This window comes from Eriocheir sinensis, chromosome 67 (assembly GCF_024679095.1).
Source record: "Eriocheir sinensis breed Jianghai 21 chromosome 67, ASM2467909v1, whole genome shotgun sequence".
NCBI lineage: Eukaryota > Metazoa > Arthropoda > Malacostraca > Decapoda > Varunidae > Eriocheir > Eriocheir sinensis.
Genome location: NC_066575.1, coordinates 8,407,642 through 8,424,597, shown reverse-complemented (window position 1 = coordinate 8,424,597; position 16,956 = coordinate 8,407,642). Strand labels below are relative to the sequence as shown.

Here is a 16,956-nt window from a genome sequence, read left to right as displayed (position 1 = left end):
ACACACGCATGCAGGCTCACACACCCTTCTATAATCAGTATCACCTGGGCTTCTTAATTACACCTCCATGGGCCAATTAAATGCAGGAGAGCCTGTGTGAGGCGAGGGTCTGGGCGACTTATTTATAGAAAGGACGAACAAGGAGAAGGAGGAGGAGGAGGAGGATTAAGAGGAAGAGGATTAGGAGGAAGATGTTTAAGGTAATGAAGAAGATATTAAAGAAGAAGAAGAAGAAGAAGAAGAAAAAGAAGAAGACGTGGAAGTAGAAGAAGAAATAAAAAAAAGAAGTGTAGAAGGAGGGGAGGAAAAAATAGCAACGAAGAATTATAATGATGATAATGGTAAGGAGGAGGAGGAGGAGGAAGAGAAGTCGAAAAAGAAGGAGAAGAAGAAGAAGAAGAAGAAAGTGTACAAAAAAGGAGGGAAGCATAACTAGCCGGTGATTAAGAAGCAAAAAGGAGAACAAATAACGAATAAAAGGAAACGGAGGAGGAGGAGGAGGAGGAGGAGGAGGAGGAGGAGGAGGAGGAGGAGGAGGAGGAGAACAATTGTAAGCATATCAACACCGAAAAAAGAAGTAGAAGGAAGAAACAAGAGGAAGAGGAGGGTGGGGGGGGGGGGGGGAGAAAGAGGAACCTAAAGAATGAGGAGGATAAGGCAGATTGAGGTAGATCCTGTACACCTGAAATCCGCTAATTGGCACTATAGGTATTTCATGGACTCGCATCGATTATCTCATTATGGGGAACCGTGACCCAGATCCGACCATGCTCACGAGAGGCTAAACAGCGCGACGAGACTCCTGCAGTAACCTTCTGGCTCAGTACGCATATTTTACACGGCTTTCGTAGGAGTTTGGGCATATCCAGGGTTAGTTTAGTGACCCTTGTGGTAGTTTAACCCTTCCTCTGTACCGTGAACCTAACTAGACAGTGATGCGAACCCGATTGGTCTCCTTTTTGGCCTCTGGAATTAGCTGATGTGAGAGGCGGTAGCGTCTGAGAATATCGTCCCAGTTCAGTGACTTTCATGCTCACGAGACGGCTAAACAACACGACAAGACACGTAGCGTAGTGTTATGACCAAGATCTGTGGCGTTTATCCTCACGAGACGACTAAACAATAAGACCGGGCACTGTAGCGTTTGTTAGACACTTCAGAAGGGTAATACAAGGAAGGAGAGTTGAGAGACGCTTTCTCTCTCTCTCTCTCTCTCTCTCTCTCTCTCTCTCTCTCTCTCTCTCTCTCTCTCGTAGTAGTAGTAGTAGTTGTGTCATTCGTCCTATTTATTCCATTACGGATGAAAATAACATCACAGTTTGCTGCGTTTTATTCTGAAGAGCCTTCGTGAGTCTGCGGAACAAAATCTGTGTTTTCAAGTCAAATAATAGTTTTATAACATGAAGTCTTGGGAAATCTCGTGACACATTTAGAATCAGGAGACTGATCAATAGGTTTATCAGCAATAAGATTTCCGTCACAATGTTACCAAATATCGAACCAAATATCGACAGGACAAACAGTGTTGCAAGCACTGCGTTTCCTAGACAGCGGTGCGTATAAGTCTACGGACACAGTCAACCATGTTTACATTACTCACCGGCTTCGATTGTCCACAAAGCGAGCACCCCAGACTTATTCCCCCTTCACTTGAAGCAGATTTATTCGACATCACTGTATTAAATATCTGCTAGCAGGGCGACTAATGCGTTCGGTAATTCCTCTTTTTATCATAACGAGTTCCTTCTTCTATCCTTTCCAGGCAGGCATCCCTTCAATTTCCCCTGCTATACGTCTATCTATACCTGTATCAAGTAATATTGCTTAGCTCTTGATCAATAATAGAACAAAAAATGTGAAAGACGCCACGTGAGGAACGAGGAATGAAAAATTTGAGGTGAATAAGTTTAAGGGAATCACGAAAGCCTGAATGAATTGCGTGACGGTCACGCTATCCCTAGCATGCATCGACCTCCTACGCATTTAACCTTTTATCTGGTTATTTCATTGTGTTTACATGACTTCTCTTTATATAATGAAATGGCGGAGTTTATTATTAATTTGATAAATATGTGAATGCCAGTGATATGTAAATAGTGGTATACACGTTTTGGAACTTATCTCCAACTCTTGCATGTCACATGAATAAATGAAGTGACTACGCAATTGTGCCAACCATAACAGTCTGTCTTGCATAAGAAGTGAGCTGAGGCAAATAAAATAGAAACATGCAGCACGAGAGAATGTGTTACTGACAGACAACCCACCTTAATGCCAAAGAATAATGATAATAATGATGATAATAATAATAGTAATAATAATAATGATAAGCCCTGAACACACGCCGCCTCCGCCGCTCGTAGTATCCTCGCGTAAGGGGTACTCTGGCGCCCTTATTAGCTCTTTAATCCGCCGCTAACGAGGCTAAGGAGATGCCGCTGTTAAGCCGCAGGTGAGCAGGAAAACCTTGTTACCAAGTGCGTCCTAATGAGGTTACCAGAGAGAGAGAGAGAGAGAGAGAGAGAGAGAGAGAGAGAGAGAGAGAGAGAGAGAGAGAGAGAGAGAGAGAGAGAGAGAGAGATTTACATAGATTTACATACTCTTTCAAGAGAGAGAGAGAGAGAGAGAGAGAGAGAGAGAGAGAGAGAGAGAGAGAGAAGGGAAAGTACATATGAAGGTAGAGGCTTTTAAATAACACAATGCATTGTCAGTTTAAAATAAGTGTGTGTGTGTGTGTGTGTGTGTGTGTGTGTGTGTGTGTGTGTGTGTGTGTGTGTGTGTGTGTGTGTGTGTCATAGCTCCCCTTAACATTTCATTCACTTAGATGTCTATTATTTTTTTTTGTGATGTTAGTTGAAAGAGTGCAAAGAACATATGTTAACAAATAGTGTAGATTAATAGTAAATAGCTGATATTACAGGGTGTCTTTGGTTGACTCTCTATTAGTTGATGAGTTAGGTGATGTTGGACTGGATGGGGTTTTGCCTGGGCGCTGGAAGGGGACGTAGGGTGGTGCGGAACGACTGATTAAATGATTGGCTGATTAATTTATTCATTTATTCACTTTCTTTTTCATACATTCACTGACGGGCTGATTTTAAAGGTGGTGCGTCGGGTATGGAAAGGAGGAGGAGGAGGAATAGGAGGTGGAGGTGGAGGAAGAGGAAATGAAAAAAAAAAGATTGGAAATGATGAGAAGAAGTTAAGGAGGAAAGGAAGGAGAATGAGAACGAAAAAGAGGAGGAAAATAAGAAGTTGAGAAGGAAAGGATGAAGAAAATACAAGAAAAAGCAGAAAAAGAAGAAGAGAAGTCATATAATCTGAGTAGACGTAAGGAATTATATGACATTAAAATAAAATAAATAAAATAGAACAGAGATTAAAGAGACAATACAGATCCAAAAATAAAATAAAACAAGTGAATCTAAATAACGAGAAGATTAAAAAGAGATCAAAGTTTTCTCTCAGCGCTACAGTATTTTGCTTTTCTTCACGCTGAATAAAAATACCAACAGACGGTGAGAATATAACGCAGCAAAACTTAAAACACATACGATAAATGATAAGAATGAAGAGGAAAGACGAGTGTGCGGAGGAAGAAGAAGAAGAAGAGGAGGGGGAGGAAGAAGAGGAGGAATACCATGAAAATGTAACATTGCGCATAAGAAATAAATATAAATAAGAAAAAAGAGAAAACCGGAGGAAGAAGAGGAGGAGGGAAAAGGAAAGGAAAAGGGAAGGGGAAAGAGGAGGAAAAAGAGACGGAAAGAAAAGAAGAAAAAGGAAACGGGAAGGATTGGAAAGAAAAGAAATAGACAATGGAAAATAAAAATAAAAGGAGAGGAAAAGGAAGAAAGAGGAAATAGAAAACAAAGGGAAAGGAAAGAAGGAAAAAAAGGGAATGGAAAGACAAGGAAAGGGAAAGATTACCAAGAAAATGTAACAGTGCTCATAAGAAATATAAAAGAATAAGAAAATAAGAAAATCGGAGGAGGAAGAGGAAAAGGAGGAGGAGAATAATTGCCTCTCTGTCTTTCTATTTTTCTACACTTTCTTTTATCTAATTGAATATAACGAAGAAACACACACGACCGCAACACAACGGGTACAGAAATAAAAGTGCAGCTACGAACAAGGAAGAAAGAGAAGAAGGAGAGCGAGAACGTATGTCTCTTTGCACACTTAACCCTTCCTTTCGTCTAAATAAACATAACAAAATAAATGCATAAGAATATTACGAATTAATGTAGAATAAAGACTTGAACTGGAACGAAAAAGGAAAGGAATTAGAGAAGGAAAGGAAGGGAATGGAAAGGAAGGACAATGAAGCTGGGGAAAGGAAAGGAAGGGAGAGAAAGGGAAAGGAGAGGAAAGGAAAGGAAAAGGAAAGGGGATAGGAAAATGAATTGGGAAGGGAAAGAAAGGAAAGGAAAGGAAGGGAGAGAAAGGGAAAGGAAAGGAAAATGAATCGGGAAGGGAAAGCATGGAAAGGAAAGGAAGGGAAAGACAGGGAAAGGAGAGGAAAGGAAAGGAAAAGGGAAGGGGAAAGAGGAGGAAAAAGAGACGGAAAGAAAAGAAGAAAAAGGAAAAAGGAATGATGGGAAAGGAAAAGAAAGAAATAGACAATGGAAAATAAAAATAAAAGGAAGGAAAAGGAAATAGAAAACAAAAGGAAGGAATGGAAAGAGAAGGAAGGAAAAGAAAAAAAGGAGAGGATACGGAAAGAAAAGAAAGAAAAAGGAAAAGGAAAATGGAAGAAGAGAAAGAGAAAGAAAAATGAAAAGAACAACGATTATCTTCTCTTTCTCTCTCCGACCGCAACATTTCCATCGGCCTGAATAGAATCAACAACAAACAAAAAACGCACAATACATCATAACAATACAGCGGATGAAGAGGAGGGGAAAGAAGAAGCAGAAGAGGAAAAAGAACACAAAGAAAATAACGATCAAAGAGGGGGAGTGATTACCTCTTGCCCTCTTTACATGCACAACCTTTCCTTTTAACTAAATACTCAGCAATGCGAGAAAAAGTAAAAGGGAAATGATAAAGTAGGAAGAAGAAGGAGGAGGAAGAGGAGGAGGATTACCTTTGCCTCTCATACGCATCGATTATCCTGTCGACTGAATAGGGATCGTAGGCCATCGCAAAAGAACACAACGCAAAAGAACAGAAAATAAGTGAAAATGGGAAAAAAAAGCGAAGGAAACAGGTTCTCCACTGACGGACTGATTGAGGGAAGAGTGGAAGAGGAAGAGATGAAGGAGGAGGAGGAGGAGGTAGTAAAGGTCGAAGAGAACAAGGACGAGGACGAAGAGGAAGAAAAAGGAAGGAAGATTATTCACTGACTTACTTGCTGTTTAATTATGGAGAGTAGGAAGAAGAACAGGAAAAGGTGAAGGTCGAAGTGAGCAAGGACGGAGAGAATAAGGAATTGCACGAAGAATAAAGAAATAACGATTACTCACTGACCTTCTGTTTGATTATTGAGAGTAGGAAGAAGGAAGAAGCAGAGGCCGAAGAAAACAAGAACAAGGACAATGACATGGGTGTTAATGAAGGAAAAGCACAAGAAAACGAAAAAAATAAGTCACTATATCTACCCCGTTACTCACGCCATTTCCCTTTGACTGCATAGGAATAACTAACGAGTATAAGAACGCAAAAGTTGTCGTAGGTAATAGGGGTCACTTCTTACTCTATGACCCTAGCTGAAGTGTTTACCCGAGCCGGAACGAGTGGCCCATGTTCGCCAAAGAGAATGATCGCTTTTCGGAGAAGTTTGCGTGCAGAACTTGTCTTAACCGCGTTCTTCAGACACTCCAGGAACAGGTGACGCATATGGAAGGAACTTGTAGCTTCAAAGATAATGATGATAGTGGAATTTCTGGTTAGGTAGTTTATATACATGGAGGAACATTGAAGTCGGAAGAGGAGGAAGAGAAAGAACAAGAACAAGAATATAATGAAGTTGAAGAAGAAGAAGGAATGTCAAAGAAAGATAAGAGGAAGAGAAGGAGTAGGAAAATTAATACACAGAAGGAACGCTACAGAAAAGGAAAGGAATAGTGAAAGAGGAAAAGTTTATGAAAGAAATGACATGGAGAGGAAAAGGAAAAGAAGTAAGAAGGAACATTAGATAGAGAGAGAGAGAGAGAGAGAGAGAGAGAGAGAGAGAGAGAGAGAGAGAGAGAGAGAGAGAGAGAGAGAGAGAGAGAGAGAGAGAGAGAGAGAGAGAAATCCATCCACCCTTCTAGTATTTGATCGCCCTTTCTCTCAAGCACTAGCTCTGTATGTAGCAAGCACAGGGGATTGGGTACATGTTTTCCACTATGTCTGATTGCATGTCTCTCCTAATCCTCGTCTCAAGACTCTTCCTGCGGCATTGACCTTCGTGAGTTGACGGAGAACATTTTAACACGCATACAAGAAAAGAACCATCGAAACATATGCCGGCGGGTCTTCGTGTTGAGCCCCTATTACACGTATCCGGTTTCCTACGGCGCCGTCGGTCGCGACGCTAGCATATGTTCAAACCGGAGCGTGTGATAGCAAATCGGCCGTATGAACGCTCACCCACGGCCGGCCGGATGAACTTTCGCCAGTACTAAAGTTGGCCGTACGGCCAACCTTCAAACAGCACGCTAGAGCAATAGCAACGAGATTGTCGTCGAGAGAAGGCATGTCACTCCTCCACCACATCCAGTGCTACACTGACCCACTTGCCACCGGCCGTTCAAATACGTGTAATAACTCTAGCCGTAGGCCAGAATTTTCCTACGGCGCCGTAGGCCAGGTTGGCCGTAGGAAACCGGATACGTGTAATAGGGGCTTTAGTGTTTAGAGGTTGAAGTGAGTGAAGAACTGAGTATAGGAGTGAGTGAGCGACAGTGTAAAGAAATGAGTGAATGAGTCAGTGTGAATAGAGGTAGGAAGACACCTACCGAACGGGCGCAAGCCACTCCCGGTGAGGTATATATGGGAGGTGAGAAGGGAGCTGAAGCCCTCCAAAGACCCTTCCCATGTCCTCACTAACCGTTTCCCTATTGTCTCACCAACACCGGAGAGTAGTTCAGCATGCTCTCTAAAGACAGATCCTCTCTTTATCCACACCACACTACATTCACACAACATATACACCTTTTTCCAAAATTCAAAATTCAAAATGGCTCAATTAAGCAATGCCTCGGAGTCCACACCTGGGGGGGGGACCACAAATTCCCCCAGGGAGGACTCCCCTTCTGGCTGCCGACCCGAGAGGTGTCTTGATAACTCCTCGAACCTCTTTCTTCTCAATTTCTGCAACATTCGCGGTCTTCGCTCTAATTTTCATTCTGTGGAACATCATCTCTCCTCCTCTAAACCTCACCTTCTCTTCCTTACCGAAACACAGGTTTCTGAGGCTACTGACAGCAATCTCTACTCTGTTCCCTCCTACTATCTCTATCCTAAATTTCAATCCAAAGCTGGATGTTGCGCCTACGTGCGCAACGACATCACTTGCTCTCGTGCCCACGACCTTGACTCTTCTGAATTTTCCACCATCTGGTTAAGACTTCACTGTCATTCTATTACTAAATACATCTGTGCTGTTTATCTCTCACCTAACTCTACCAACTATGTAAAATTCTTTGACTATTTGAATTCTAAAGTGGAGCACATCTTGACCCACTCTCCCTTCGCTGAAATCTCCATCCTAGGAGATTTCAATGTTCACCACCAGCTTTGGCTTTCATCCTCTTTCACTGACCATCCTGGTGAACAAGCCTACAACTTTGCTATCCTCAACGACCTAGAGCAGTTGGTCCAGCACCCTACACGTATTCCTGACCGTCTTGGAGATCGGCCCAACATTCTAGACCTCTTCCTTACCTCAAACCCTTCTGCTTATTTTGTCAAACTGTTCTCTCCGTTGGGCTCCTCCGATCACAATCTTATTTCTGCATCCTGTCCTATCGCTCCTGTACATCCTCTGGACCCACCGAAGAGGCGATGCTTCTGGCATTTTGCTTCAGCTCGGTGGGACGACCTGAGGATGTACCTCCGATTTCCCGTGGAATGATTATTGCTTCCAGGATAGAGACCCCTCTGTGTGTGCTCAGCGCATCACAGAGGTGATTGTCTCTGGAATGGAGGCATACATTCCTCGTTCTTCCTCTACTCCTCACGCTAAAAAGCCTTGGTTTAATCACGCTTGTTCTCGTGCTGTCAATGATAGAGAGGTAGCTCACAAAAGATACCAGAGCCTTCAAACTAATGCTAATTATGAACTTTACATTTCTGCCCGAAATCGTGCCAAATCTATTCTCCGACTAACCAAAAATTCTTTCATTAATAGAAAATGTCAAAACCTTGCTTTCTAACTCTTCCTGTGACTTCTGGCATCTAGCCAAAACATCTCCTCCAACTTCACTTCTTCATCTTTCCCTCCACTCTCAGTCCTGACGGCAACACTGCCGTCTCATCTATCTCTAAGGCTGAACTCTCTCAAACTTTTTCAAAAACTCCACTCTGGACGATTCTGGGCATATTCCTCCTACTCATCCCCCTCTGACTCCTTTATGCCTGTTATAAAGATTCTTCAAAATGATGTTTTCTATGCCCTCTGGCCTCAATCCTCAGAAGGCTTATGGACCTGATGGAGTGCCTCCTAGTGTCCTTAAAAACTGTGCCTCCGTGCTGTCACCCTGCCTGGTCAAACTCTTTCGCCTCTGCCTATCAACATCTACCTTCCTTCTTGCTGGAAGTATGCCTTCACAGCCTGTACCTAAGAAGGGTGACCGCTCCAATCCCTCAAACTACCGTCCTATTGCTTTACTTTCTCTTGTCTATCTAAAGCTTTTGAATCAATCTAACCGTAAGATTCAAAAGCACCTTTCCACTTCTGACCTTCTATCTGATCGCCAGTATGGGCTCCGCAAGGGCGTTCTACTGGTGATCTCCTATCTTAACTGACTCTTGGTCATCCTCTCTTAGCCGTTTCGGTGAAACTTTGCTATTGCGCTGGACATATCAAAGCTTTTGATAGGGTCTGGCACAAATCTTTGCTTTCTAAACTACCCTCCTACGGTTTCTATCCTCTCTCTGTACCTTTATCTCCAGTTTCCTTTCTGACCGTTCTATTTCTGCCGTGGTAGACGGTCACTGTTCTTCCCTAAATCTATTAACAGTGGTGTCCCACAGGGTTCTGTCCTATCTCCCACTCTTTTCTGTTGTTCATTGATGATCTTCTTCCAAAACGAACTGTCCTATCCATTCCTACGCTGATGATTCCACTCTGCATTATTCAACTTCTTTTAATAGAAGACCCACCCTTCAGGAACTTAACGACTCAAGGCTGGAGGCTGCAGAACGCTTAGCCTCAGACCTTACTATTATTTCCGATTGGGGCAAGAAGAACCTGGTGTCCTTCAACGCCTCAAAACACAGTTTCTCCACCTATCCACTCGACACAATCTTCCAAACAACTATCCCCTATTCTTTGACAACACCCAGCTATCACCTTCCTCAACACTAAACATCCTCGGTCTATCCTTAACTCAAAATCTCAACTGGAAACTTCATATCTCATCTCTTACTAAATCAGCTTCCTCGAGGCTGGGCGTTCTGTACCGTCTCCGCCAGTTCTTCTCCCTGCACAGTTGCTGTCCATATACAGGGCCTTGTCCGCCCTCGTATGGAGTATGCATCTCATGTGGGGGGCTCCACACAGCTCTTCTGGACAGAGTGGAGGCAAAGGCTCTTCGTCTCATCAGCTCTCCTCCTCATACTGATAGTCTTCTACCTCTTAAATTCCGCCGCAATGTTGCCTCTCTTTCTATCTTCTATCGATATTTCCACGCTGACTGCTCTTCTGAACTTGCTAACTGCATGCCTCCCTCCTGCTGCACTCGACTTTCTACTCATGCTCATCCCTATACTGTCCAAACCCCTTATGCAAGAGTTAACCAGCATCTTCACTCTTTCATCCCTCACGCTGGTAAACTCTGGAACAATCTTCCTTCATCTGTATTTCCTCCTGCCTACGACTTGAACTCTTTCAAGAGGAGGGTATCAGGACACCTCTCCTCCCGAAACTGACTTATCTTTCGGCCACCTCTTTGGATTCTTTTTAGGAGCAGCGAGTAGCGGGCTTTTTTTTTTATTAATGTTTACTTTTTTGTGCCCTTGAGCTGTCTCCTTTGCTGTAAAAAAAAAAAAAAAAGTGTAGAAGTGTGGAATTGAGTTAGTGTTAGCGGGAATGAGTGCGTAACTATTGAGGAAGTGTGTGAGTGAGTTAATGTGAATATAAGTGAATTTGTAAGTGTGGGAGTGAGTTAGTGTTAGTGTGAGGGATCAAGGAAGTGCGTGAGGGAGTTAGGTTGATGATAAGTGAGTTTGTAAGTGGTGAGAATGAGTTAGTGTGAGGGTGCTGGAGTTAGTTAGTGAATGAGTGTGAGTAAATTAGTGTTAGTGTGAGTGGTCAAGGAAGTGAGTGAGGGAGTTAGGTTGATGATAAGTGAGTTTGTAAGTAGTGAGAATGAGTTAGTGTGAGGGTGCTGGAGTTAGTTAGTGTATGAGAGTTAGTAAATTAGTGTTAGTGTGAGAGCAAGAGACGGAGTAAGTGAATGAGTATGAATGTAAATAAATGTATATGGGGTGTGAGTAAGTCAGTATCAGTATGAGGGTGAGGGACGAAATGAGTAAAGGGATGAGTGTGTAAGTGTGGGAGTGAATTAGTGTTAGTGGGAGGGTGCGGGAGTAAGTGAATAAGTTTTTTTTTACGGTAAAGGAAGCAACTCAAGGGCAAAAACAAATGAGAAGAGAGTAGGTCAGTATTAATATGTAGGTGATGGAGTGAGTGGGTGAGGGAGGGAGTGGGTAAGGGAGTGAGTGGGTATGGGAGTGAGTGGGTAAGGGAGTGAATAAGTAAGGGAGTGAGTGGGTATGGGAGTGAGTGGGTAAGGGAGTGAATAAGTAAGGGAGTGAGTGAGTAAGGGAGTGAATAAGTAAGGGAGTGAGGGGGTAAGGGAGTGAATAAGTAAGGGAGTGAGTGGGTAAGGGAGTGAGTGGGTATGGGAGTGAGTGGGTAAGGGAGTGAGTGGATAAGGGAGTGAATAAGTAAGGGAGTGAGTGGGTAAGCGAGTGAATAAGTAAGGGAGTGAGTGGGTAAGCGAGTGAATAAGTAAGGGAGTGAGTGGGTAAGGGAGTGAATAAGTAAGGGAGTGAGTGGGTAAGGGAGTGAATACGTAAGGGAGTGAGTGGGTAAGGGAGTGAGTGGGTAAGGGAGTGAATAAGTAAGGGAGTGAGTGGGTAAGGGAGTGAATAAGTAAGGGAGTGAGTGGGTAAGGGAGTGAATAAGTAAGGGAGTGAGTGGGTAAGGGAGTGAATAAGGGAGTGAGGGGTAAGGAGTGAATAAGCAAGGAGTGAGTGGGTAAGGAGTGAATAAGTAAGGGAGTGAGTGGGTATGGGAGTGAATAAGTAAGGGAGTGAGTGGGTAAGGGAGTGAATAAGTAAGGGAGTGAGTGGGTAAGGGAGTGAATAAGTAAGGGAGTGAGTGGGTAAGGGAGTGAATAAGTAAGGGAGTGAGTGGGTAAGGGAGTGAATAAGTAAGGGAGTGAGTGGGTAAGGGAGTGAATAAGTAAGGGAGTGAGTGGGTAAGGGAATGGAAGTAAGGAGGAGGGGGTAAAGGAGTGAATAAGTAAGGAGTGAGGGTAAGGAGTGAATAAGGAGTGAGTGGGTAAGGGAGTGAATACGTAAGGGAGTGAGTGGGTAAGGGAGTGAGTGGGTAAGGGAGTGAGTGGGTATGGGAGTGAGTGGGAAAGGGAGTGAGTGGGTAAGGGAGTGAATAAGTAAGGGAGTGAGTGGGTAAGGGAGTGAATAAGTAAGGGAGTGAGTGGGTAAGGGAGTGAGTGGGTATGGGAGTGAGTGGGTAAGAGAGTGAGTGGGTATGAGAGTGAGTGGGTAAGGGAGTGGGTGGGTAAGGGAGTGAGTGGGTATGGGAGTGAGTGGGTAAGGGAGTGAATACGTAAGGGAGTGAATAAGTAAGGGAGTGAGTGGGTAAGGGAGTGAATAAGTAAGGGAGTGAGTGGGTAAGGAAATGAATGGGTATGGGGCTTAGTAAGGGAGTGAGTGGGTAAGGGAATGGTAGGGTAAGGGAGTGAGTGGGTAAGGGAATGGTAGGGTAAGGAAGTGAGTGGGTAAGGGAATGGAAGGGTAAGGGAGTGAGTGGGTTAGGGAGTGAGTGGGTAAGGGAATGGAAGGGTAAGGGAGTGAGTGGGTAAGGGAATGGTAGGGTAAGGGAGTGAGTGGGTAAGGGATTGGTAGGGTAAGGGAGTGAGTGGGTTAGGGAGTGAGTGGGTAAGGGAATGGTAGGGTAAGGGAGTGAGTGGGTAAGGGAATGGTAGGGTAAGGGATTGAGTGGGTAAGGGAGTGATTGGGTAAGGGAATGGTAGGGTAAGGGAGTGAGTGGGTAAGGGATTGGTAGGGTAAGGGAGTGAGTGGGTTAGGGAGTGAGTGGGTAAGGGAATGGAAGGGTAAGGGAGTGAGTGGGTAAGGGAATGGAAGGGTAAGGGAGTGAGTGTGTTAGGGAGTGAGTGGGTAAGGGAATGGTAAGGTAAGGGAGTGAGTGGGTAAGGGAATGGAAGGGTAAGGGAGTGAGTGGGTTAGGGAGTGAGTGGGTAAGGGAATGGTAGGGTAAGGGAGTGAGTGGGTAAGGGAATGGAAGGGTAAGGGAGTGAGTGGGTTAGGGAATGGTAGGGTAAGGGAGTGAGTGGGTAAGGTAATGGAAGGTTAAGGGAGTGAGTGGGTAAGGGAATGATAGGGTAAGGGAGTGAGTGGGTAAGGGAATGGTAGGGTAAGGGAGTGAGTGGGTAAGGGAATGGAAGGGTAAGGAGTGGGTAAGGGAATGGGAGGGAGTGGGTAAGGGAATGGAAGGGTAAGGGAGTGAGGGTAAGGGAATGGTAAAGGAGTGAGTGGGTAAGGGACTGGAAGGGTAAGGGCGGGAGTGGGTAAGGGAATGGAAGGGTAAGGGAGTGAGTGGGTTAGGGAATGGTAGGGTAAGGGAGTGAGTGGGTAAGGGAATGGAAGGGTAAGGGAGTGTGTGGGTAAGGGACTGGTAGGGTAAGGGAGTGAGTGGGTAAGGGAATGGTAGGGTAAGGGAGTGAGTGGGTAAGGGAATGGTAGGGTAAGGGAGTGAGTGGGTAAGGGAATGGTAGGGTAAGGGAGTGAGTGGGTAAGGGAATGGAAGGGTAAGGGAGTGAGTGGGTAAGGGAATGGTAGGGTAAGGGAGTGAGTGGGTAAGGGAATGGTAGGGTAAGGGAGTGAGAGGGTAAGGGAATGGAAGGGTAAGGGAGTGAGTGGGTAAGGGAATGGAAGGGTAAGGGAGTGAGTGGGTAAGGGAATGGTAGGGTAAGGGAGTGAGTGGGTAAGGGAATGGAAGGGTAAGGGAATGGTAGGGTAAGGGAGTGAGTGGGTAAGGGAATGGAAGGGTAAGGGAGTGAGTGGGTAAGGGAATGGAAGGGTAAGGGAATGGTAGGGTAAGGGAGTGAGAGGGTAAGGGAATGGGTGGGTAAGGGAATGGAAGGGTAAGGGAATGGTAGGGTAAGGGAATGGAAGGGTAAGGGAGTGAGTGGGTAAGGGAATGGAAGGGTAAGGGAATGGTAGGGTAAGGGAGTGAGTGGGTAAGGGAATGGAAGGGTAAGGGAGTGAGTTGGTTAGGGAGTGTGTGGGTAAGGGAATGGTAGGGTAAGGGAGTGAGTGGGTAAGGGAATGGAAGGGTAAGGGAGTGAGTGGGTTAGGGAATGGTAGGGTAAGGGAGTGAGTGGGTAAGGGAATGGAAGGGTAAGGGAGTGAGTGGGTAAGGGAATGGTAGGGTAAGGGAGTGAGTGGGTAAGGGAATGGAAGGGTAAGGGAATGGTAGGGTAAGGGAGTGAGTGGGTAAGGGAATGGAAGGGTAAGGGAATGAGTGGGTAAGGGAATGGTAGGGTAAGGGAGTGAGTGGGTAAGGGAATGGTAGGGTAAGGGAGTGAGTGGGTAAGGGAATGGTAGGGTAAGGGAGTGAGTGGGTTAGGGAGTGAGTGGGTAAGGGAATGGTAGGGTAAGGGAGTGAGTGGGTTAGGGAGTGAGTGGGTAAGGGAATGGTAGGGTAAGGGAGTGAGTGGGTAAGGGAATGGTAGGGTAAGGGAGTGAGTGGGTAAGGGAATGGTAGGGTAAGGGAGTGAGTGGGTAAGGGAATGGAAGGGTAAGGGAGTGAGTGGGTTAGGGAGTGAGTGGGTAAGGGAATGGTAGGGTAAGGGAGTGAGTGGGTAAGGGAATGGAAGGGTAAGGGAGTGAGTGGGTAAGGGAATGGTAGGGTAAGGGAGTGAGTGGGTAAGGGAATGGTAGGGTAAGGGAGTGAGTGGGTAAGGAATGAAAGGGTAAGGGAGTGAGTCGGTTAGGGAGTGAGTGGGTAAGGAATGGTAGGGTAAGTGAGTGGGTAAGGGAATGGAAGGGTAAGGGAGTGAGTGGGTAAGGGAATGGAAGGGTAAGGGAGTGAGTGGGTAAGGGAATGGAAGGGTAAGGGAGTGAGTGGGTAAGGGAATGGTAGGGTAAGGGAGTGAGTGGGTAAGGGAATGGTAGGGTAAGGGAGTGAGTGGGTAAGGGAATGGAAGGGTAAGGGAGTGGGAGGGGAAGGGAATGGGAGGGTAAGGAGGAGTGTGTAAGGGAATGGAAGGGTAAGGGAGTGAGTGGGTAAGGGAATGGTAGGGTAAGGGAGTGAGTGGGTAAGGGAATGGTAGGGTAAGGGAGTGAGTGGGTAAGGGAATGGAAGGGTAAGGGAGTGAGTGGGTAAGGGAATGGAAGGGTAAGGGAGTGAGTGTGTAAGGGAATGGAAGGGTAAGGGAGTGAGTGGGTAAGGAAATGACTGGTTAAGAGAGTGGGTTAGGGAGCGAATGGGTAAGGAAGTGAGTGGGTTAGGGAGTGAGTGGGTAAGGGAATGACTGGGTAAGGGAATGGATGGGTAAAGGAATGAAGATAAAGGAGTGAACGAGCGTAACAACCAGCGAGACATCACTTAGCGTAAGAGCTTTGGGAGTAACCGGGAAATGGATAAAAGCTCGCGGCATCGTCTCAGCCACTCCCATCGTCTGTGTTGTCTGTCCATCACTACGCAACACAATTCCCTGGGCAGCCTACAAACACAAAACCCCCTCACGCTCACAAGGCTCAAGGCAATAAGGAGGAACAAAGGGAGTCACACAGTTAATTTATAGCCCTTACAGTAGACGGTCACTTAGGAAATTCACCTCCAAGCACCATTTCTAATCGACTTGCCACGGGTATCGCTTTCTTGTCTCACTATTCACTCTGGGCTTGAAGGATGGTGAGTCGGTATGCGTGGCGAAGAGACACACCCATAGACACACCCTAAAGCTATACACAAGACATTCACTACGGAAATCCACATCAAAGCCGCTATTCTGGATCGTCTTGTCTCGCTTTCCTCTTCCATGGCCTACTAACCACCTCGAACTGGCAGGTTGACGTGCGTGAGGGCTTGAATTGATCAGCAAAGTCCACTCCTACAAGCTCCTACACATGGCACTCGGAAAATTTACCCCAAACCACCACTCTGAATCATCTGGTTTGGCTCCTTTTCTTTTCCTCTTCCGATTAAGCACTCCGGAGATGCAGTATGGCGAGTGTATTAGGGAGTGAACGAGTAAGAATACCACTCCTGCTAGCTCCTGCACAAGTCATACGGAAATTCAACCCCAAAGCCATCATTCAGGATCGTTTAATAACACTTTTCCCTGTCCTGTTAGCCCCTCCGGAAAGGCAAGAGGATGTGTGTGAGGGCGTGATTGTATAAGGAAAGTACACTCCTACATATCCAACTCAAGGCACTCGGAAATTCAACCCCAAAGCCATCATTCAGGATCGTTTAATCACACTTTTCCCTGTCCTGTTAACCACTCCGGAAAGGCAAGAGGATGTGTGTGAGGGCGTTATCGTATAAAAGAAAGTACACTCCTACATCTCCAACACAAGGTACTCGGAAAATTTACCCCAAAGCCACCATTCAGGATCGTTTAATCACACTTTCCCCTGTCCTGTTAACCACTCCGGAAAGGCAAGAGGATGTGTGTGAGGGTGTGATCGTATAAGGAAAGTACACTCCTACATCTCCAACACAAGGCACTCGGAAAATTTACCCCAAAGCCACCATTCTGGATCGTCTTGCCACGACGGGTTTCACTTCCCTGTCCAACTTCCAACTCGTGAATGGCGAGAGGGCGAGGGTGAGGAGGCGAATGGGTGTCACGACTCACGAAGAGGCTGGCCAAGGAAGGGGAATGGCCTGGCTCACGCATTCACTCCCACACACCCAAAAATAAACACTGCCTTTCGCTTTGGTTTGCCACGCCCGCTGGAGCCCTAGATGACGTTCCTTGGTACCCACACACTCACCCACACTTCCCCCCGCCCTTGGCCCTGCCGGAGGAGGCACCAAGACCAAGGGCTCCACGATAAAGGCCAAAACATCGGAGGAACTCACAGGGAAGCGTCGTCCAGCTGAGGATGTTTACACTGAGCACTATGGCAACGAAATCAATATGGCTGACACTCGTTGCTGCACACGCCTCATAAAACCTGCTCTCCCTCCTTCCCTCAGAGCCTCCCACACGCTTCACCACCATGGCAGAAAGGATAAAGTATCGGTAAATGTTCCTGAGGTGGAGAAAACACATGACAGGGAAGAATAGCGTAGTAAAAGCAAGAAAGTGACACGCAGCTCAGTCTTCCCGCCATGGTGAGCGGGTTGTCGGGTGCTGCTGGAAGGATCGAGCGAGCCAGTGACCTTGGGGTTGCCAGAGAAACGTTTTCCACGCCCAGCTGGGAGAACATTTACAGAAAACGTTGGAGCAGCGAGAAGCGCCGCGGTGGAGGTGGCGGTGGTGGCGTTCATTATGTGACTGTGTAATGCATTTTTATGGT

At 45.9% G+C, this 16,956-nt stretch overlaps 1 protein-coding gene across 2 annotated transcripts in view; it reads right to left on the bottom strand.

Moving 5' to 3' along the window:
• The window catches only part of LOC126988052 (uncharacterized protein C10orf82 homolog), a 63,256-nt gene extending 46,616 nt beyond the window's left edge, over window positions 1-16,640 (bottom strand). The window contains exon 1 of one of the 2 annotated variants that reach the window (XM_050845848.1): window positions 16,517-16,640. Coding sequence is in view for 1 of the 2 variants with exons in the window: in XM_050845847.1 (XP_050701804.1) it covers window positions 16,173-16,186 (14 nt within the window). In the remaining variant the exon portion in view is untranslated. Of the gene's footprint in view, window positions 1-16,172; window positions 16,397-16,516 lie in introns of those variants that run through there. The other variant, XM_050845847.1, reaches the window with a different exon arrangement.
• Window positions 16,641-16,956: the final 316 nt, after the last annotated feature.